This window comes from Dasypus novemcinctus, chromosome 1 (genome assembly GCF_030445035.2).
Source record: "Dasypus novemcinctus isolate mDasNov1 chromosome 1, mDasNov1.1.hap2, whole genome shotgun sequence".
NCBI lineage: Eukaryota > Metazoa > Chordata > Mammalia > Cingulata > Dasypodidae > Dasypus > Dasypus novemcinctus.
In genome coordinates this window covers 114,533,645-114,555,663 of record NC_080673.1, presented here as the reverse complement: position 1 = coordinate 114,555,663, position 22,019 = coordinate 114,533,645, and the positions used below count along the sequence as shown (strand labels likewise).

At 39.3% G+C, this 22,019-nt stretch overlaps 3 protein-coding genes across 4 annotated transcripts in view; 2 read left to right on the top strand and 1 right to left on the bottom strand.

Annotated features, from left to right (window-relative positions):
• FAM13A (family with sequence similarity 13 member A) overlaps window positions 1–8,659 on the bottom strand; it is a 432,557-nt gene extending 423,898 nt beyond the window's left edge. Inside the window, exon 1 of the mRNA XM_071215588.1 lies at window positions 8,547–8,659. The gene's annotated coding sequence lies outside the window, so the exon portion shown is untranslated. The remainder of the gene's footprint in view (window positions 1–8,546) is intronic.
• Window positions 1,847–2,739, top strand: LOC101413374 (mitochondrial import inner membrane translocase subunit Tim23; the record flags this gene model as incomplete). The annotated part of the gene is made up of 1 exon (XM_023585241.2): window positions 1,847–2,739. A coding segment is annotated over one exon (546 nt), but the record flags the coding sequence as incomplete, so codon positions are not given.
• A 702-nt stretch (window positions 8,660–9,361) lies between the features above and the next one.
• On the top strand, window positions 9,362–20,237 carry TIGD2 (tigger transposable element derived 2). 2 transcript variants are annotated; one of them, XR_009185513.2, is made up of 3 exons: window positions 9,407–9,740; window positions 9,916–10,147; window positions 20,003–20,237. XR_009185513.2 is itself a non-coding variant. In XM_058295527.1 (2 exons), the coding sequence occupies exon 2, from the start codon at window positions 10,828–10,830 to the stop codon at window positions 12,403–12,405; it is 1,578 nt and encodes a 525-aa protein (XP_058151510.1). In that variant the 5' UTR covers window positions 9,362–9,740; window positions 9,916–10,827; the 3' UTR covers window positions 12,406–12,733. The 2 variants fall into 2 exon arrangements, 1 of the variants encoding a protein (XP_058151510.1); XM_058295527.1 differs by lacking the exon at window positions 20,003–20,237 and having other exon boundaries at window positions 9,362–9,740; window positions 9,916–12,733.
• Window positions 20,238–22,019: the final 1,782 nt, after the last annotated feature.

Below are 22,019 nucleotides of genomic sequence, written 5' to 3'. Positions count from 1 at the left end.
ACTTCTCTATACTCTTGCTAGAGACTTTCCATGTCATTGCCTAGTTCCACTAATACATAGTGAAAGGAAAAGAACACATGGTAGAAGATAAGGGAGGGAAGAAAATGAAAATTGGGAATACTGTAAGCTAAAGTGAAGGGTAAAAACATACATTTATAATGCAGCAAAATAGGGAAAAATATCAAAATCCAAGAAAAAAGAGGTAGTTAACACACCTCCCACCACCTTCCACAACTGAACTTTCAGGCCTTAGATAGCTTGAGAGATACAATAAATAAAAATAATAGGAAGGGCAGAAATAGACCCCTTGCTCCCTAAGGCTTGTGTTTTTTGTTTTAAACTTAGTGACATAAAGGAGAAGAAATAAAATAAAGATTATTTCAAACCTATTTCAAAATGGTGACTATCTGAAGACTGTGGATTATATCACACCCACATTTTACATTCTTACCATGCCCTTTAATCAGGTTAAATATCTGGCCAAAATATAGCATATTCGATACACTGTGATTAAGGATTAAAGGATGAGAAGAAAATATATATCTGTTTAGATTAATGAAATAAGAATTTACAATAGACAATCCAGAGGTGGTTTTGTAGCTCCCCTAATAATTACAACCATACATACTATAATCAGCTGCTGCAAATACTCTACGATATTATGTGTACATGAACTAATCTACAGTTATCTTTCAGCTCTCTATACCACCTTTTATTTATTTTTTAAAAGATTTATCTCTCCCCTTCCTCGCCTGCCCACTCCCCCAGTTGTCTGCTCTCTGTGTCCATTTGCTGTGTGTTCTTCTGTGTCTGCTTGTATTCTTGTCAGTGGCATCTGGAATCTGTGTCTCTTTTTGTTGTGTCATCTTGCTGCATCAGCTCTCCATGTTCGCTTTGCCATTCCTGGGTAGGCTGCACATTTTCCACACTAGGCGGCTCTCCTTATGGGGTGCACTCCTTGTGCATGGGGCTCCCCTATGTGGGGGACACCCCCGTGTGGCACAGCACTCCTTGCACTTCAGCACTGCAATATATCACCTTTGAAAGCCTCCTTATCTTAGATTGAGAGAATGCAAGTATTTCCCTTTAGTCAAGAAATCTAGTAAATGTTATTAAAATCATAGCTAGTATACTAAATTCTTATATGTCAGGCACTCCAAAATTTATATATGTAATTTCAGTTAATTCTTACAACAACCATATAAAATAAGTACTGTTTTTATCCCCACTTTCTAGATGTGAAAGCTTTTATATAACCTGTCTGAGGTTCCATGGCTCATAGGTGGTAAAATCAAAAGTACAACTCAGAACCTGTGTTTCCAGAACCCATATTGTTTACCACTAAGGAGTACTTACTACCTGTTGTGTCTCTTAATTTTATTGTTTACCTTACTTGTTTCCAAAATAGTGGTTGACAGAACTATAATATAAAAATAGAGCTACCAATAAAACACAAATTAAAATAGAGCCCAATAAATAGATAAGAAAAAGTACTAGAAGTTCAAATGAATTAACTATAGAAATTAAGCAAAAAATTAAGCTCATGATTTGTCAAAGCAAGGCTTAAATGGACACACCTAGTTCTTGTGTAAGAGAAAAAGAACACTAGTTTCATCTGGAAATTAAATGTTTTCTTACATTAAATAGAGCTAGCACTTATCACAAGAATCCTTAAGTAAAGTGACAGAGTATATCATGAGAAGTATTTTCAACACCAGCTGGGTTGAGATACTCCTCAGATTTTCTTTATACCTATCCTCTAGGAAAGCCAGTGGGCAATATTAAATTGTAACATTAAACTGTAACTCTGTGAAAGTATTTCCTCAAACATCAAATAAATTGCTGACCGGATTTGGCCGGCGTTCCGCTAACTGGTATGAACCCTCTGTCTCCTTATTTAAATGTGGATCCTCGCTATCTCATGCAGGATACAGATGAATTTATTTTACCCACTGGTGCTAATAAAACCAGGGGCAGATTTGAACTCGCCTTCTTTACCATTGGAGGATGCTGCATGACAGGGGCTGCATTTGGGGCAGTGAATGGTCTGAGACTAGGATTGAAGGAGACCCAAACCATGGCCTGGTCGAAACCAAGAAACGTACAGATTTTGAATATGGTGACCAGGCAAGGGGCACTCTGGGCTAATACTCTGGGTTCTCTGGCTTTGCTTTATAGTGCATTTGGTGTCATCATCGAAAAGACACGAGGTGCAGAAGATGACTTCAACACAGTAGCAGCTGGCACCATGACAGGCATGTTGTATAAATGTACAGGTGGTCTTCGGGGGATAGCACGAGGTGGTCTAGCAGGACTAACACTTACCAGCCTCTACGCACTGTATAACAACTGGGAGCACATGAAAGGCTCCTTGCTCCAGCAGTCACTTTGAAGAGACTCGTGAACTGAGGACACTTCAGTAGTCATCCAGATCAAATTTATAACTCAGTCTGGACTTATTCTTCTACCTATAATTAGTTTGAAAAATTGGATTTGCTGTGATGAAGGTCGTTGATGGTTTACCAGGACTGGCACACCTTCCAGACATTAGGAGCCATGATCCTTTGGTGACTGAGTAATATGCTTCCCATCTCCTTGGGAGAAGATCCTGCACATGTTCACTCTCCTACCCCCTGAACTGGAAAACCACTTACTCCCAGAATTCAGGCCACATTTGTTGTCAGCACTCACCAAGTTTGTTGTTTAATGATCCTAAACGGTAGTGTTGCCCTATATTTCCAATAAAGGGTAAAATTAGAACCATAAAAAAAAAAATTGCTGACACAATGCATTCTGCTCTCACAATCTGAAGCAGTTGTCCTTTAGACTATCTTTTTAAAAAAAGATTTATTTATTTATTTATTTATTTCTCTCCCCTACACCCTGCCCCAGTTGTCTGTTCTCTGTGTCTATTTGCTGCATGTTCCTCTTTGTCTGTTGTTGTCAGTGGCATGGGAATCTGTGTTTCTTGTTGTTGTGTCATCTTGTTGTGTCAGCTCTCCGTGTGTGCTTTGCCATTCCTGGGCAGGCTGTACTTTCTTCCGCGCTGGGCGGCTCTCCTTACGGGGCGCACTCCTTGCGCGTGGGGCTCCCCTACGCGGGGACACCCCTGTGTGGCAGGGCACTCCTTGTGCGCATCAGCATTGTGCATGGGCCAGCTCCACACGGGTCAAGGGGGCCCCGGGTTTGAACCTTGGACCTCCCATATGGTAGACAGACGCCCTAATCACTGGGCCAAGTCTGCTTCCCTAGACTGTCTTTTCAAACACCTTAACTGTGTTTTCCACAAATCTGGTCTGGAATGAATACATGATTGCACTTTGGGAAACTGAAGAGTTGTGATATTCCAAGTAACTAATTAAAGACATATGATGAGCAGAGAAGCTGACATTAACAGGCAGGATCATCCAAATAGAGGAAAAGAAATACAAGTAGAAAATGTTGTCACTGGAAAGTAGTTTGATGAGAATTGAATTACATAGAATTAAAGTCATTGATAAAAATGTGCTTATGACTTTCTGTACACTTTAACTTTCAAATTTTTTCAGTTTTCATTTTTCTTTAGAGTTAATCAACCAAAGCATAAACTCTTTTTCCTCTATATTTTCATGAATTAGTTTCCTTTTCTCTTCCTTATACAATTCCTTGCAGTAGCATCTGCTTTGTCAGCTAATTTTTGTTGTTAGCAATACCAGTAGAAGCTATAACTACAAAGTTCAACTTTCTTCCTCCTCAAGACTTTTTAGCCTGTTTCAACGTTTGGACAGAGATGTCACATAGGAAATGGGTACTTCCAAGAACCTCATCATGACAAATACTTATTTTAAGCAACTGAAGCCTTACATGAAAATTTCTTCCAAACTTGAAGTACCATGTCAAAAAAAATCTGTTTATAAATGTAGACATAAGTTTTTATATGATCACAAAGTAAAGAAATAAAACTTAAACAGACAAGATTGTGTCTTAGAAGGCTCTGAAGTCAATTGAGAAACACTATCAAAAAATACTGAAGGGATTAGTTTGTTCTAAAAGTTTTTAAGCCAGGTGTTAACAACTGTCTTCCTCAACATAAAACATTCTCACTAAGGTAGAATTGTACTGTATCTACCCGGTCCTTGAGCTCAAGGTTTGCCAACAATTAGCCGAATGAGTTAAATCTACCAATGTTTATTGTTTAAAATTTTTGGATCACACGTCTTTTGCACATGTGCTGAAAGCTATGAACCAGCTAGGCATGGTGTTACCCTGCTAAACCTAAATTATTCCACATTAATCAAAGGGGGAGGAATCTCCACGACTATGGTTAAACAAGTCAAAAATAAGATCACGCCATGATCTTTCCTGAATAGAAAGAGGTTGAGGGGTGAGAAGGCAGATTAGTAAGCAACCACAAAAATGACCAAACATCCCCCTCTCCTGGCTATTGCAAGTAATTACTGCTACTTGTCCAATGACAATCCCTACCTCTTTACATTCCTCCACCCTCCTAGATAAAAATTAAGATAGCCAATGCCCAAATTACCTTGCTTTTTGACAGTACCCTATAAAAAACAGACCCCCCCCCCACTTTCTTAAGCCTTCCCCAAATCACTTTATAAGCCTAAATCCTATAATAATCCCTCCTGGTTTCCCCTTACTGAGACACTCCATGTTTCTCCAAAGTATGGGTCTCCCTTTCTGTAGTAATAGGCCCAATTTTGACTACAAGTACATTCCGGGTAGTATTTGGCTGATGAGAATAGACAACATAGTACAATATTTATAATATATTAAGTAAGAGCACGTAAAAAATTGTATGATATTATGACCCTATGTTCACATTTCTAAAAGATGTGTACATATATGTATAGTTACATCCATAAAAGAAAGGCAACAAATATATACCAAATTGTTAAGAGTAGTTATCTCTGAATGTTAGTATTTTCTTTTTGCTTTCTGTAATTTGTATTTTCTTCAAAGAATGCGTGTGACATAAGAAGAGGGAGGAGGGGAAGGAAGAAGAAAAACGCCCTCCCAAAAGAACATGCTGAGGGAGGAATCTCATATTCAAAAAGTTGTCAATCACACAAGGTTTTCAAACTTTAGCATTTTTAACTTGGGAACCTCACTGAAAATAAATCTTCCGGGTACCATTCCTGGAGGATGAATATACAATCATGGATCCTGGGAATCTCCATTCTGGACCACAGGTGACTGGACAAATTAGGACTTGAAGGATGTACAGATTTACAGAAAAAGGAGAAAGATGCTCCAAGCTGGAGCATACAGAGTCTTAAAAGCCTGAAGCAGCATGTGCCAGCACAGGGAGAGTGGTCTGATACACTGTAGGCTCTCAGTGAACCTGACTGACCAACCTGACGGAACTGAGGTCAGCTCTGGAGAAGAGTGGGAAACTAGGTGGGTTTGGAAATATAAAGGGGGTATATAAATTTCACTGAAGTTTCCCACCCATATTTCTGATACCAATAAGCAAAGTCATGATTTCTTTCATTTATATCCACAGGTTTTTTTCAGGAAGCAAATCATACTTTTCCTCAAACATCTTCATAAGAAACTAATCTTTTTAACTCTGCTAAATCTTTTCTACCCTCCTAGGAACTCATTCTTTTATCTTTGTCTATGCTGCAAAACATTCAGAAACCTATTACCCAACTAAAATTTATAGAAACCAAAATTAAGTTGAAAGTTCCCTACTGGAGATCTATATGATTCAAGAATTTAAGAATTATCTTTTAGTAACATAAGTTACCAACTTTTTAAAAAACAATCTGGGATTTTCCAATGAGTAATCTGACCTTTCACTTATGTCCAGAAAATTTCTACCTTTAACTATTCAAAAGGACATTTTTATATTGAAAATGAGTAATTTGGGACTTTGCCTATAATACAAAATAAAATAACTTTTAAGCTGAATAAGACCTCAAAACAAGCTTTCATTTTACTGATGAAAAGTATCTCATATCCTGTTTGCCCTACTACATACCCCAAAAGAAAAATAAATTACATTTTAGCTGGAAAATTCTCTCAATATTTCATCCTTTAAAGTAGGTAGCAGAATATGCTTTTTGTGGAGACTACTGATTTTCAGTAGGCAGTAAATATTTAAATTTTTTTTCTATTATTAGTAAAGGTAAATACTACTTCATATTAAATTAGGTTTAGGTCACATAAAATAATAATAGTATCAAGATCAAGAATTTCATGATCTTAAGCTTGTTGGAGTAGGCAATTCAGGTATCATAAAACAAATCTAAGAGTAAAGGATGGTCAGTGAGGGGAAATAAAGCAAATGGAAAACAAAAACAAATGCCCCTTTAAAATTAAGAATTTACTTTACCTAGATATGTCTTATACAACTACAAAACTATTATGCATAAAGAATACCACTGAACAAAAGACTACATAATGTATTTTTACTGATGCTATCTCAGCAGAACTGGGAATTCAGAGCTTCTAACAATGAGTAACGTACTACTTTCAATACATCAGGAGCAGTTTCAGAAAACCCACAATCTAATGAAAGAAAAACTAGGTCTGATAAAGATTTTGTAGACTAAAAAGTGCTCTCCCGACTAGAATGCATTTTACGTAGGTAAAGATGAAACATTCCATTCCAATGACAATTTTAATTACTGAAATAATAATCACACTGTATCTTTTTTCTTTTCATGTATTTGAGTTAAATATTGTACTTCTTTTATGATAATGTGGAAAGAGCATGGTGCTGTAAAGTCAGATCTGGTTGTGAAATCTTCATTCTGCCCTTACTATTTGATTAATTTACATACTTTTTCCAGCCTTTATTATCTTGCATGTAAAATAAAGGTAACACCTATCTCATAGTATTGTTATAAGAATTAAGAGATATACATGTAGAAGGAAAGAAAAACTAGTGACAGAATTCACTGAGTGAAATGTCTTGCTTAGAGAATAAACCATAGTGAATTGTAAAAGACAGAAAAATAAAACGTACAAAAGTGTTCTGCATAAAAAAGTAAAACATATCTTAAGTTTTCACAAGCAGCTGAGAGAGGAGAAAGGGGGCCTTGAGATAGAAAAACGCTGGGGAAGGGAAAAGAGAGAATGGCGTAATAAGATGGAAGGAGGCTGTTACTCAAAGAGAAAAAGTGACAATAAGAAGTTCCTTGTGGTGAAAGGGCTCTTAATACAAGGATGCCCCAAATTCTAAGGTCTCCCGTTTGCTCTAGTATAAATGGCCCCTTCCTCCAACAAAGAGGAACAAGTATGTTAGATAAAACTATCTGGTGTAAAGATACAAGTGTCTTATGTAAGGTCTTGGTAAACATCTGCTGAATACTACTGCTTTGGGTGAAGTGGTGTTTTGAGGAAATCAAGGAACATGGGTTCTGTTCCATATTTGCCCTTACACAGGTGATGAAAAGGGAACAGCTGTAAGCAAGAAGACACGGGCAAGCTGGATAATTCAGCCAAAGCAGAGAAATGATGCAAGTATTATCTAGGAGAAATGTAAACATCAAAGATACTGGGGGGAGGGACATAAAAGGCAGGATTCATTTTTATTTAAATATCATGGGAGAAAGTGACCCAGGAAGGTTGAAGGATGTGGGGAAGAGCCTGCAGCTAAGATAAGGTTACATGCCACATGTGAGTAGTCAGTGATGTTAGTTAGCTCTCTTCCCTTATGAGGAATAACACATCACAACTGTTTTCATGCTTTCTTATAAAAAAAATAGAGACAAAAAGGGCAATTTTAAAAAGTGATATAAAACTAGCATGGAATTGTACTTTATCCAAAATAATCAAAACTTTGTTGAATAGAACTAGTTGATTAAAAGCTATATAGAAAAAAAGAGGGTTGTGAAACTTCAGGGAAAGCAGTTATTTGTTTAAACTACTTATGGTCTCAGAGCATAACTAGATCAAATAATTTTCCTCTTACAGGTTAATGAAAGGCTGCGAGTTTGAGGAAAGTGATTTAGACAGAAAGGTAGAACAATAGATAGGTAGATGAAAGAAAGAGAGAGAGAAAAAACAAGTAAGCCGGCAGGCATAGAATCAACATCTCTGCAGATGAATGCTCTGGTCCAGTCCTTTCTGCGAGTTTTTGAAACATTCTAGCAACAATATAGCCTTGTAAAAAAATATGATGAATTACTATGCTATTTGTGTTCGAAAAAAGGTTAGACATTTGTTAGAAACTACCCACAGAACACTTTTCAATTTTTCAAATTACTGTACCAAAAAAAGGAGAGAAAGAGCGCGCACTAGAGAGAGAAAGGCAGGCAGGCTAAACGCGTTTCCTGGTCAAAAGGTACTCCAGGATATAGGTGCAGCCTGCCTCTCTCCAGGAAGGCTTTGAGCGCGCCACCGAGAACCCAATCCGGGAAGGGGGAAGAGAACACACGGTTCTTCTACAACGACTACCAGTGCACAGGGGCCGGCTTTCGCTCCAGTTTTTAAAAAGAAATGTTTAGTATCTCCGTTTGAAAAAGAAAAAAAAAAAAAAAAAAAGCAGGGAAGAAACACAAAAAAAACAAGGTAAGTCTCTGTCCTACTGTAATTACCTTGTTACTACTGAGGAGCAGGGGAAGTAAAGGGGCGGCAGGAAATTGACGACGGTGCCTCCGGCCGGTTCACGCATCTCCCGGGTAGAGTCGGTTTGGCACAGGGTGCGTTTCTACAGAGACAGTGACTCAAACCTTCTGCCCCGCCCTCGAGCATCCACACCAGGGAGGGGGGCGTCCGGGTACCCAGCTCGATCATCTCCCGCCGCGCTCCCTCCTCGCCCCCCGACCCTGCTTGAGTGGGTGTTGCAGGACGTAACCCCCAGCTCCTCGCGGGAACTCCTTCCCACGGGTGCCTGCCTGCCCCCGAAGGCGCCCACCGCGCCTCAGGCTCTGCGCTCCCGCTAGTCGCGTCCCGGCGGGATGCCCGGGGTCGGGCGGGCGCGCGAGACTCCCGGGAGGACCGCCAGAGGCGCGGGCGCCCGGGCCGCCTCCGCGAGAGGGCGGCGGCGGCTGTTTGTAAACACGCTCCACGTGCGCTCACCCTGCCCCCCTGACAGCCGGCTCCCCGCTCGCGAGGACCCGCAGCTTTCTCCCGGACCCTCAGAGGGGGCGATGTTTATTACCCCGCGAGGAGGAGGAAGCCTCGCCCGCGGAGCCCGACGCCCAGAAGGGCCGAGATGGGGCGCGCTAGTACCGCCCCCTGGTGGGCGGCGAAGCAGTGCGCAGTCCCGAGCCGCTGGGCCAAAAGAGCGCCCCGCGAGGGGCCGCCGCCCGCCGCAGGGCGGCCAGGCTCCTCCCCGCCCGCCCGCCGGAGGCCCCGCCCCCGGGCCGAGCGCGCGCCCGCGCAGAGCCCGCCCCTTCGCGGCCCCAACGTTCCTGCGGGGGCGCGCGCGTGCTCCCTAATCCCCCACCTTCCGGCTCCGGCGGCGACGCTCGCCCCTCTCCGCCCCTCGCTGCCGCCACCTCGCTGCTGGTGTCAGCTTCTCTCGGGAGACTCCATTTGCTCGCCGCGCGGTGTGGCCGCCGTGCAGGCGGGCGGACCGCGATGCCGCCGACCCGCGGGCTGCGGTGCCCTTCGTCGCGCGGCCGCTCGCTCGCCCGCGGGCAGCGGCGGTGACACCCTCGCCGCCGGCGTCCCCGGAGGAACCCGCGCTCCCTCGGCGTGAGGAAAGGCGCCCCGCGTCCCGGAACTCGCCCTGCAGGGAGAGGCCCTCGCTAACACGGCTTCTCTCTGACCTCTTATCTCAGGAGGTAGGCAATTTAGGTCCCTTCCTCTATCACCCCAGAAAAATGCCTAAAAGTAGAATTTTCTATTAAGGCCACATTGATAGGAAGTGCTGACTCTTTCAACATAGTTGTAGGATAGATACGGGAAATGCCACAGACTCTGATATTGAAAAAAGATGTTTTTGGTATTTTGCTTTAGGTTTCGGAGGCTGCGAGTTCCTATAAAGTCCCTCCGGGAACTTCTGCTGGCCCATGGAAGAAGATCTTTCACCAGGATTATTGTAGCACCATCTCCGCAGAGCCTTACACCCCGTAGCCTCTAGCAGGGGTCCTGATTGCGACCAATGAAGTTTTTTGATGCTTTCTTTTTTGATCATGTGACATCACCTCTTACCCGTCTTTCTCATTTCCAGTTGTCAAATACATGAGGTGTAAGTTGGTGTCGTGTTAAAGTACAGAGTTTTTGGCTTGTCCCCTTTTCCCTTGCACACTCTTGTTCAGCTTGCCAGACCCGCTTGCCTGTGATTTCCATAACCACTCACCTGTGTAACCTATAATAGTCCTTGCCTAGAACACGCAGTATTCCTTATTAATCACTGTCTAACAGACAACATAGTCGAGGGTAAGTTTTCCCATTATAATCTCATATATGTCAAGTCTTCCAGTCCCTTCTTGACTTGATATCTATTCCCTAGCACATTTCCCAGAATATTCCCACCTGAGTCTTAGCGACTTTAGCAAAGCACCTCACCTGCAATGATGGCAAGAACTACTGAATATGCGGTAGGACTGTTTTAGTGAACTTGCTAGTACAGTATTGATTAAACTTATAGCTTCTAGTGAAATTGCAGTTATGAAAGGACCTGAAACTAAGTAAAGAGGAAGGAAAACAAAAGATAGAGGTAATTGGAGCTAGGACTTGATGGAACTTTTTAAGTTTTAAAATAGCAAGTGAAGACCTGCCCTGGAATCTGGCCAGTACTTACATCTAAGTCCTGGGGGCTAGGGGATGGACCTCAAGACACCATTTTCTAGTCTCTGTATTCAGAATCTAAGTTGTTAAATATCTTGTTCTAATAATTGCTTAAAATATTAAAATTAGACACTTAAAATGTTGGGGAAACGAAAGCGTGTGGTGTTGACAATTAAGGACAAGCTTGATATTATTAAGAAACTTGAGGAAGGCATCTCTTTCAAAAAACTTTCAGTGGTGTATGGAATTGGTGAATCCACAGTTCGTGATATTAAAAAGAACAAAGAGAGGATTATAAACTATGCAAACAGTTCAGACCCTACCAGTGGGATATCCAAACGCAAATCTATGAAGTCATCAACATATGAGGAACTTGACAGAGTTATGATAGAGTGGTTTAACCAACAGAAAACAGATGGGATTCCTGTGTCTGGAACGATTTGTGCCAAACAAGCCAAGTTCTTTTTTGATGCTTTAGGGATGGAAGGTGATTTTAATGCATCATCTGGCTGGCTAACTCGATTTAAGCAGCGTCATGGTATTCCAAAGGCTGCTGGTAAAGGAGCAAAACTTAAAGGAGATGAAACTGCTGCCAGTGAATTTTGTGGTAACTTTCAGGAATTTGTTGAGAGAGAGAATCTGCATCCGGAGCAAATTTATGGTGCTGACCAAACTGGATTGTTCTGGAAATGTCTGCCATCAAGGACATTAGCTCTTGAAACAGAGCAAAGTACTTCTGGGTATAGGTCAAGCAGAGAGAGAATCATAATTATGTGTTGTGCAAATGCTACAGGCTTACACAAACTGAATCTTTGTGTTGTGGGGAAAGCAAAAAAACCGCGTGCATTCAAAGGAACTGATCTTTCAAACCTTCCTGTCTCTTATTTCAGTCAAAAGGGTGCATGGATAGAACATTCTGTTTTCAGACAGTGGTTCGAAAAATACTTCGTGCCACAGGTACAGAAGAATTTGAAATCCAAAGGATTTCTAGAGAAAGCAGTGCTTCTTTTGGATTTCCCCCCAGTACATCCAAATGAAGAGGTATTAAGTTCAAATGATGGTAAAATAATTGTGAAATATTTGCCACCAAATGTTACAAGTCTAATTCAACCTATGAGCCAGGGAATTCTAGCCACAGTAAAAAGATACTACCGGGCAGGACTTCTTCAGAAATACATGGATGAAGGAATTGATCCAAAAATGTTTTGGAAGAACTTGACAGTGTTAGATGCAATTTATGAAGTATCAAGAGCTTGGAACACAGTGAAATCAAGTACAATAACCAAAGCATGGAAAAAACTTTTTCCTATCAATGAAGAGAATTCAGGCATGAACATTGATGAAGGAGCCATTTTAGCAGCTAATTTAGCAACAGTTTTACAGAATACAGAGGACTGCGAACATGTTGACATTGAGAATATTGATCAGTGGTTTGACTCTCAGAGTAATGACTCAAACTGTCAGGTGCTAACTGACAATGAAAGTGCTGAGGACCAGGCCAAGCCTACTGAGCAAAAGCCTTTTAATAAGACTAGGAAAACAGAACTGAATTCAGAGAAGCATATTACTCATAAAGCTGCACTTGAATGGACTGAAAATTTACTGGATTATCTAGAACAACAAGATGACATGCTTCTCTCTGATAAATTGGTATTACGGAGGCTTCGAACAATAATAAGAAGGAAACATAAGATACAAAGTAACAAAAGTCATTAATAGTGCTTTTTAAGTGGTTCATTGTATTTGTATTTTTGTGACTGTTTGTCTGTAGTGGAACTTAATTATCTTATTTGAAATGCTGTGGATTCCCAGGCCGTATACATTTTCCATTGTGGATTACTTAAACTGAAGTTATTTAATGTTGGCACTAGTAATTGGTGTTGACATATAAAGTGTCCATTTACTATTCCTAATCTGCATTATACTAATTAGATGATAAAGTATCTGAGGCCAGGAAAGGTGTGTCTGATTTGTGCCTGAATTTCATTGTTTTAATAGAGGACCGTGCAACCTACAGGTACTCAATAAATTGTACTTGAATTTTTATGGCTTTCTCTGAACTTCAATTTCCAAATCGAAATATGTTAGGGGTAAGTTTCCATTACCACAACTTTTCAAATGATGAACAATTTAGAAGGGCTTAGCAAAAATTATGCTTGAAGTATTTCATTGTAACTGCAGAGAACTGAAGAAAAATATCTGTCAATGAAAGAAATAATTGGGAGGCCTTCTGTAAAACAAGTTTTATTGAGCAAGGGTAGCATGCATGTGGAGCAGCACCAAACGGGGGTTTCTGTTCAAAAGACTAAGCTGTAGAAGCAGATTATATGACCGTTTGGGAGGAGGGGAGGCATGAGGGGGTGCATGGGTTTATTAGGGCAGAGTGTCCTTGGGCAGCGGTCAGTTAATCAGCAAACTACAGGAGCAGGATGTTTGTGCAAGATCTGGGACATCTGGTGACTGTCTGCAGACTCTGTCGCCTGCCTTGACTTGTTTACTACAGTTTCCTTTCCTCCCAGGGACAGGTGTCTTTGTAGCTACCTCAAAGGATCATAGCTATGTCAGCTTAACTCATTTGGTCTCCTTTTCTACTTTATAATTTCCTGGATAAAATGGAAGCTCAAGCAAACCAAGGTGGTTAGTAAAGTCATTTACCATTCCATTTTCACAAGTCTAAGCCTTAAATATGACTTTTTTTTTTTTTACCAGCAGTATTTATGCAGTTATTATGTCACTAATGAAAGCACTTGCACTTCATTTTTATTCTGTCTGACCAATAGGGAAAGTTCCTTCATAGATATAGAAAGAATGTCATCCCTGCCCAGAAAAGTAGATTTTAGTTCCCAAACCACTGTGATTAAAAGAGATAAGGGTTAAATTTTATCATCTGTCACCTTGATCCTTTAATAGTATAGATATGGCAACAATTTTTAGTAGCTACTTTACATTTATGTAACATTTCACAGCGTACGTAGTATGTCCTTTCATATAGCATATTTTTTTCTGTGAAAACCAGCAGAGAATTTAAGGGCATACATTTAATTTGTGCAATGAGAACATGAAATCTGGACTAATATTAAGTCTGGTATCATTATCAGTAGAATATGGGAGAAGTACTGTAGAAGAGCACAGACATGAGCCAGTAAAATAGGGATGATACGTGCCTCAAGAGGTTTTTGTGAGGAGTAAATGAATTAACAGAAGGACTTTAAATATATAGGGTTTAGAACAAGGCCTGGTTCAAAATAAGTCCTCTTTGAGTGTTACATGCTGTTACTGCATTGTAGAAAGTATGTCTTTCAGAATTACGCTAAACAGCCAGTGTTTGATTCAAAGTGATGCTGCATTGGGAATATACCCTTCAGAGGGAAGTGAGATAAGAGAGAGAAAAGTAACTAGTGTCAGCTGAAATACAGTATTTAAACAAAAACTGAAGGATTAATTCAGTTTAGAAACCATTTGCTGATCATCTGTTGCAAGATACAGTGAATATAGACAGATGTTTAAAACATCTTAGGTTGAACTGTAACAGAAAACAGGAATGGGATTGTAATTTCTTTGCTCTGTGCCTGTTAGTACTTTCCTCATAAAGTAAACAGATGGTGACTTTGTAGAAGAAAATCTTTGTTAATGACATTAGCATAATTCACTGAAGCAATAAAATACCTTTAAAGTAGATTAAGATAGCAGTAAGCAGGGCTCTTGAAATATTTTATCAAGCTAAAGTAACACACAGGATCAATAGAAAATCAGAGCAAAAACAGGGTCACAGGAGACCCTGATTATAGTAATTAATTAAGCCCTATATATAGAATAAAAGGTGGCTTAGTTGTGATTTGAGGGGATTTTAGAGTCCCTATTGAATTCTTATTGCATGGGGCTATCATTAGGTCTTAGAATTCTGCCTTTTGAGATGAGACTTCAGGTTTGAGGATGGCCTTTTCAGAAGAGCTCTAAAAATACACTTTATTTGGAGAATTCACACATTATTAACACCATTTCACTTACCATATTGACTTGAGGAAATGGGACTCTACACAGGTAAGTCCCAAGGCTATTTGGCTTCCTGTGTACCAAGGGATTCTGAAACTTGATGGTTATGACTAATATTTGAATGGTGTTTTCATTTTTCACAGTGATTTTTGCTAACATCCATCAGTCATAACATTGAAATGGCTTAATCTTGGGTTATGTCATGAATGGTAATATAAATTGTGCATTCTAATTCCATAAACTTTTAATGCAAATATTCCCCCCCCTTCCAAATAATGTAATATTTGTAATACCCTTTAGAAATATGCATTGTGATTATCTTGGACCAGTTTGAGAAGCACAGAAATATGTGCTCTCATATGACTTTGTGCACCTTAAATCACCCACAAATTCTGACTATTGTTTATCATTTGTAAAGGGACCTCTTTTTTTAGAAGATTTGACAGACTAACAGAACTCAGACCAAGTGGGAAAGTGTTTGGCAGCTGAAAGAATAGTTGCTCAGTATAATTTGTAAAGCCAGAAACAGAAGGTGTTGTAAGTGTATAACAAAATGCATAAAGCATTCAGGCTTCTCCCACATTTGTGGCCAGTGTAACGTATTTAGTGTAGCTCCTTTATGCAGCTTTAGCTGTTATAAATTTTATGGATATCCCTAGAACTTTGACCATAGACATTTGGGAATTTTCATTTTTATAGTGATTCAGTAATGAGATTATCAGCTATTACCATTGTAATTAAGTAAATCACTGAGGGATATATTTTAGAGTCACTATTCAGATATTAAAGAGATCAGTGAGATTTTAAGTTGGAAGAGGAAAATTGATTGTGAAACTAACCTCATTAACCTATGAAGTAACCTCCACAAAAGGTGCTTTTGTTGTCGAGGGGAGTCTGTTAAAAACTGAACTTGTCACCGAGTCACATCTAATTTCTTCAAGACCAACAAGAATGATACCTAATCCTTTCATACATTTTAGAAATTGTTGATTTTCTGAAGTTTATTTACTAAGAAAGCAACCATCTTTGAGTCTAAAAAAAGACAAAGTCAAGAGTTTTGTGATCTACTCAAGGAATTAATGTGTATAAAAAGTCATGTAAGAGAATTCGACTTTAGATGCCTTTTTTTCTTAACAAGAAATGCCTGGTTGATGTTATGAATATAAACCGGGTATTTAAAATGATAACAGATTAATTGAAAATTAAGTCTCCAGTGGGAAGGGCTGGGGAAGGGAGGCGGTTTGGGGGAGGTGTTTGGATGTGAGTACTGGGTTGAGCTGGGCCCGTCTGGGAGGGAGTTCTGGGTACCCTACCTGCAGAAGGAATGGATGAGGATGCGCCTCCTTTCATGGGGTTGGACCAAGGGCCCAGCTATTCAACAGGAAAGAACAGTGGCATTTCTAAACCAGTTTGTGGTGCACATAGTACAGTTCCTCAACTGCTTTTCTACAGTTTGTGAGAAGAAACCGGTAGATCTTTCTCTTTGTATCCAATAGTTTGAAACAACTCTCAATGTTTTACATGCAAAGTTGTCATCTATCCCGGGCCTAGATGATGTCATATTTAAAGTATCTCCTGTAAATGTCACTAGTGTCACAAATGGGCCATATTTTGAAACCACTTTAGAACAATCACAGCAGAACAGTATACAAGACCCTAGACCAAAGGAAAGTGAATTAATGTCAGAAAACATCTTAACTGTAGCCAAGGATCTGAGATATGTCAGAATGGTTCAAGAGGGTTTGCCAGTGTTGGTAATGAAAAACAATGATATCTGAAGGACTAGACCCAGAACTTCTTGAGAGGCCAGATGCTCCAGTGCCTGATATTGAAGGTGAAAAAAATGCAGCAGAAAGTTCAGATAGTGAACTTTTAGTTCACTACTTTTAGTGACTAAGCTTAATTTAGATAAATACATATAAATGTTTAGCTGTACATTTACATTCTATAAGAGAGGGAATCTGAACTTGAACCATTAATTGTAAAAACATCAAATGGCCATCTTAAAAAAATTATTTCAAAAGTTTAATCACTAGGAATTCTAATCTGTGTGATCTCACCTAAACTAGCATATATTGTCTATTTCAATATAATAATCACAACAGTATGTATTTTTTTAAAAAATATTGTTAATTTTGGAAGAATATGCAGGGATGACATTTCCATTTTCTGTTACTCAGCTTTTTTTTAATGGCCACTTGCTGATTTATTTTAACAGTATTTGTATCCTCTCAAAGTATTAAGATATTTCATTTATAGCATATAAAATATCTAAATTACTTTTCTATAAAAACTAGAGAAAGTAGGCTTTTTTTCCTGCACTATGCAAATATTCAGTACTGTAAATTAAGCTCATCAGTTAAATTGGTATAATATATAATAAAAACATTTATACCATGAGAAAAAATTACTGTATTTCATTGATTCTAAAGATGCACACTTTTTCACATTTTAAATATCTGTGAGAGGATGCTTTTTAAAATCAATAGTATCTTACAATTATAATTAATAGCTTTTTATTCCTTAATGGTGCAAAAAATAATGGTTTCTCTTAGATTCTGTGGAATATGGTAATTTTGCATAAATCTTGCCTTCCTTTTGAAAATAGGACTTAAAACACAAATTTTGCATCTAGTAGATTTATGTTTATAAAAGGATTATATATTACATGTGAATAAGCACAAGTTAGTTGACTCCTTTTAAAAGATAATCTGTCTTTAGAAATCTAATTTTATAATACCATTAATGCATTGCATGCACACTCACCTTTTTTTACTTAGAAGTAAAGATAGGTTAATTCTTACTAAATTATTGGAATTTTCTTTCATAAAGTCATGCTGCTTGATTTCTTTTAAATATGGTTTTAATGACCCTATATCTAATAATTTGTATGTGAATTCTGATAAGTAGTTTCTAGGTTGTTTATGAATAGCTTTTTACCTTGTTTATATGTGATATACATATAATAATTACCCATAATCTAAGAATAACACAACATATTGGCATTTTATTTGTTTCCTTAGTTTTAAACCTATTGTCCTTTTCCTGTTCTAGGATCTGCATTACATTTAGTTGTCATGTCTCCTTATGCTCTCCTTAGTAGTGGCAATTTCTCAGACTTTCCTTGGTTTTGATGATCTTCATAGTTTTGAGGAGTGCTGGTCAGGTACTTTGTAGAACATACCTCATAATGCTTTTGGCAGGGGAGGAATGGAGTTGTTTGTGCATTTCTTGCCCATTGCAACACAAAGCAGAGTGTAAAAGTATGAGGGAAAGATAAATTCTGATGAGGATCTGAGAAGGCTTCTTATCACAAGTACAATTTAAACGTTTCCTTGAAGAGATTAGTTGAGTTTCTCTGTCTTTGCAAGTAGGATGAGGGGTGTAGCATGAATGTAGTGAATGGAAGTCATGTTCTAGTAACAAACTGACCAATATGATTATAACATAAAGTTTATTTAAAGTATACTGAGATTAAGGGGGTAAAGTTTGGTAGGGCCTATGTTACAGAGAACTTTGTCAAGCTGAGGATTTGGGGCCTTATTCTGTGTGAATTGTTTTTAACAATAGTGGAATAATTCACTTTGAATTAGAAGGAAATTTATACAGTAGTTTATGGGGAAAGAAAGAAGGATACAAAGCTATAGTCAGAAAACAACTAGGGAGCTAACATGGTTGTCCAGAGAAGAAAGAATGAGAGCATCTACTAAAGTAATAGTGTTTATGTAAGGGTTCTTAACAAGCGGTCCGTGAGCTTGAATTGGAATTCAAATAAAAAACATTCTTGTGGGGACGTGTTGGTGGGGGTGTGATATATTTATTAAATAATACACAGTGTAGTGTGGACTTAGTAAGGGTCTGTGGTTTTCACCTGACTGGCAGAGGGGTCCATGGAACAAAAATGGTTAAGAACCCCTAGTTTATAAGAAGAAGTTGAATGGCAATGACATAGAATTTGACAACTGACTTGATTTCATAGTGCAACAAGGAAGGAGTCAAGGATAAACTTTAAGAAATGGAATTTAATGTCCGGTAGCATACTGATAGTGTGTTAACCTACTATTGCATTAAGATTCCTGGGAAATAAAACACAAGGAATTCCTGTCAGGTATTACACACCCTTTTTCAGAATGATGGAGAATCCCTTGGTGCCCTCTTATTCCTTGAAATTTGAGTGAAATTGCTTTGTACTTCTGCAAACACAGATCAACAGCATGGTCTATGAGAGTTTCAAAGCCCTTCCAGGTTTGCTGCAATTTTCCAGGGATCTTGTATTCTGTTCTTCTTTAAACTTTTATGGCTTCTTCCATGTACCTCAGTGATTCCATATGACCCCCATTCTTTGATTTCTGTAGTCAGTGTGTAGACATGTAGCTTTTTTTATTGTCTCTTGACTGAACTCAACTTTTTACAAGCATCTGTTTCTACTGATGGTAGAAGAACAAATTAAAAAACAAAAACAAAAAACTTGATCTTGATCAGACCCTTCTGATTTCAGATTTACTGTCTTTCAGGTAAATATTCAATTTCACATTCAAATAGTCAATTCAGTCCTCTCTAAAGGAATTTCTCCTACTGCCCCCTCCCCCAGGATGCTATCTGGACTCAGGACAAATTTATGCAACTTTTGACCTCAGGGAAGAAGCCCCTGATGCATGCTCTTTGTTTGCTAGCTCCTCTGGTTTAAAGACAGCTCTTTCCATCAATTTACTAGTCTTTGACCCTCTGTCCTTATCACATCTGCACTATAGTGTGAGAGACTGGCATGCCTCATGGTCTGTAATCTTGACATGGTCCATGCCAAATGAGGAACTCTGAATTGATCCCCAGCAGCTTGAAACTCAGACTAAGTAAATCACATGTCCCATGACTCTTTGACTCTTTACCCCATTGCCTTGCTATAAGGACCCCTCCTAACCATGCTGGCAATTCCCAGCAACTTCCTGACTAGCAACACTCAAATATTCTCCATTGTCCATTGGCCCAAGCAGGAGCTTCTAGATCTTCTCCATGCCACAGATAGGTCACAGGTGAACTGGGGGTGGAATGGGGTGAGGCATATATTGGGCCCTCTCTACAGAGACAAAACATTGCTATTTCTATTTCAATGTAGCTGCCTTCTTTTGAGACCAATCTGCTAGCCTTATTCCCATGTGTGGTGGTTTGGAACTGTATGTACCCCAGAAAATCATGTTCTTAAATTTAATCCATTCCTGTGCATGTAAACCTACTGTAAGTAAGACCTTTTGATGAGGTTACTTTGTTTAAAGCATGGCCCAAGGTGGGTCTTAATCCTCTTACTGAAGTCCTTTATAAACAGGATGAATGCACAGAAAAAGAAACAAAAAGCCACAGAAGCAAGAAACTGAAGTCAAGGAAACCCAGAAGAGAAGGGAAAGAACAGCAGATGCCACCATGCGCCTTGCCATGTGACAGAGGAACAAGGATCACCAGCAGCTGGTCTTCAGAAAGAAAGCATTGCCTTGATGATGCCTTGATTTGGACATTTTCCAGCCTCAACTGTAAGCTAATAAAATCCCATTGATTGAAGCTAACCCATTTCATGGTATCTGCTTTAAGCAACTTAGGGAAAAAACACCTGGCAAGAGTGACTCCTACCTGAGCCCCGTGCTTTACAGAGCACTATTCTGGTAGTAGTCTTATCCACAGGCTAAAGACTTTGCAGCACTAAAGGGGGTGCCCAACAGGAGGCTGTACGCCACTGCCGCTCCTTAGAAATCATGCTCTGGGTACTCAAGACCCTGGAATTCCGCGCCCACATAGCCTCAAGCCAGTTTCCAGGACCTGCTAGGACCACTTCCTAGGTCTGTCCTCTTGGAGACAGTCCTTGGCACCAGTGTGCAGATCTCTAGGCCCTAGCAGTGGCCAAACGTGGAAGCATGGTCAGGGTTTGTATATGAGGCTCGGGTGTTTAAATACACATGTGCGTATGATGCAGGAGTGGAAGAGAAGGGCATGTTGTGTAACTTTTGGGTGTGGAACCCTGACAAGTCCAAAATCTCAAATTTGAGCCTGACCTTCCAGGACATTATAATGGTATATTTTAAGGTAGGAGGATAGAACTTGATTTATAACTTAAATTCTTAGGTTTATGATACAGGGCCTGCATTTGTAATCTTGCCCCTAGCCTGGCAAATAGATGTGGGCCTGATTGATTAACATAGGGGAGTTTGTGAGACAATCTCCTCCCAAAATTTTGAACTGGGCCTTCGCATACTTACTGAATTGAAGTCATTATTCCTTATCCTCTGAAATTCAACCCTGAATGGGTTGAACGGTGGTGCAGGCCCCACATTCACATCTGTAACTATTTAGCTCTCCTCTCCCTCTCCAGGGAAATAAGCATTTTTTCCCCTAGTTATTCCTCAGTAGGTAGATGCTAGTTCTCCAAACTTTGGCTTCTTAGAATCACAAATCTTTTTGTGTTCTTTTTTCCTTTTTCCTTTTTCATCTAGCTAGCTCTTGCAAGTAAAAACCTTGCTTTCCATATTATTGTTTCTACTGCACTTTTTTTTAAGTCTATTTTGAAAGTCAGAGCTGAGCAATGACTTCTAAATTCTCAGTTTATTTGCATTTCCCCTGAAGCAATGGAGCTAAAGGACAAGAATTACTGGAAATGAAAGGACTGTTGGATATCATTTTTAAGATACTCTTCTGCATTTTCACTCCAGGAAAAAAACTATACCACATTTCGTGATTTTGGGTCTCCAAAGAAAGGTTTGGTTATGTGGAGCATAGAGCCTTCTGTCATCTCCAGGAGAATCCCTCTCCTTCATACTTTCTTACTCACTCCCTATCAGGAGCAAGACAAATACTTCTCCTTGTCTTTAGCAATCTTCTTTTAATGCTTGAGTAAACAGCCTTTTATCACACCCTTCAGCCCAAGTGGCTTATAAAAGATTGTTCTTGATAATGAAAGTCCTTTTAAAAAATTATATCACCAGCTGTTAAAATAAACTTATTCTACACCTCTTTATACCTGTCTGCTGTCTTGCCTTGGCAACTGGAGAAGGCCTCAGATCTCACAGTGCTGGAAACATCAATATATAGTTCTTGAAAGAAAAGGAAAAGGTCCTTTTCACCTAAACCTAAGTAGCATTATGAGTGAATATGGCGTCAGGCAAAGAATCCCTGGTGAGTTTTTATCCTAACTTTTTAGTGAAAGACTCTTGCAGGCCCAGAAAATAACACAAGCTCTGATCAGCTGGTCAAAATAATATATCTGTAAACCATTTCAAAGAGGATAGAAAGTATCTCCACTAATTCCAGAGCACCTGATGTTATTTAGAAGAAATGCATTTCTCAGTTTACCTGAG

Bases quoted from the DNA above. Each gene is read 5' to 3' on its own strand.
- TIGD2 (XM_058295527.1), top strand. From the start codon at position 10,828: ATGTTGGGGAAACGAAAGCGTGTGGTGTTGACAATTAAGGACAAGCTT.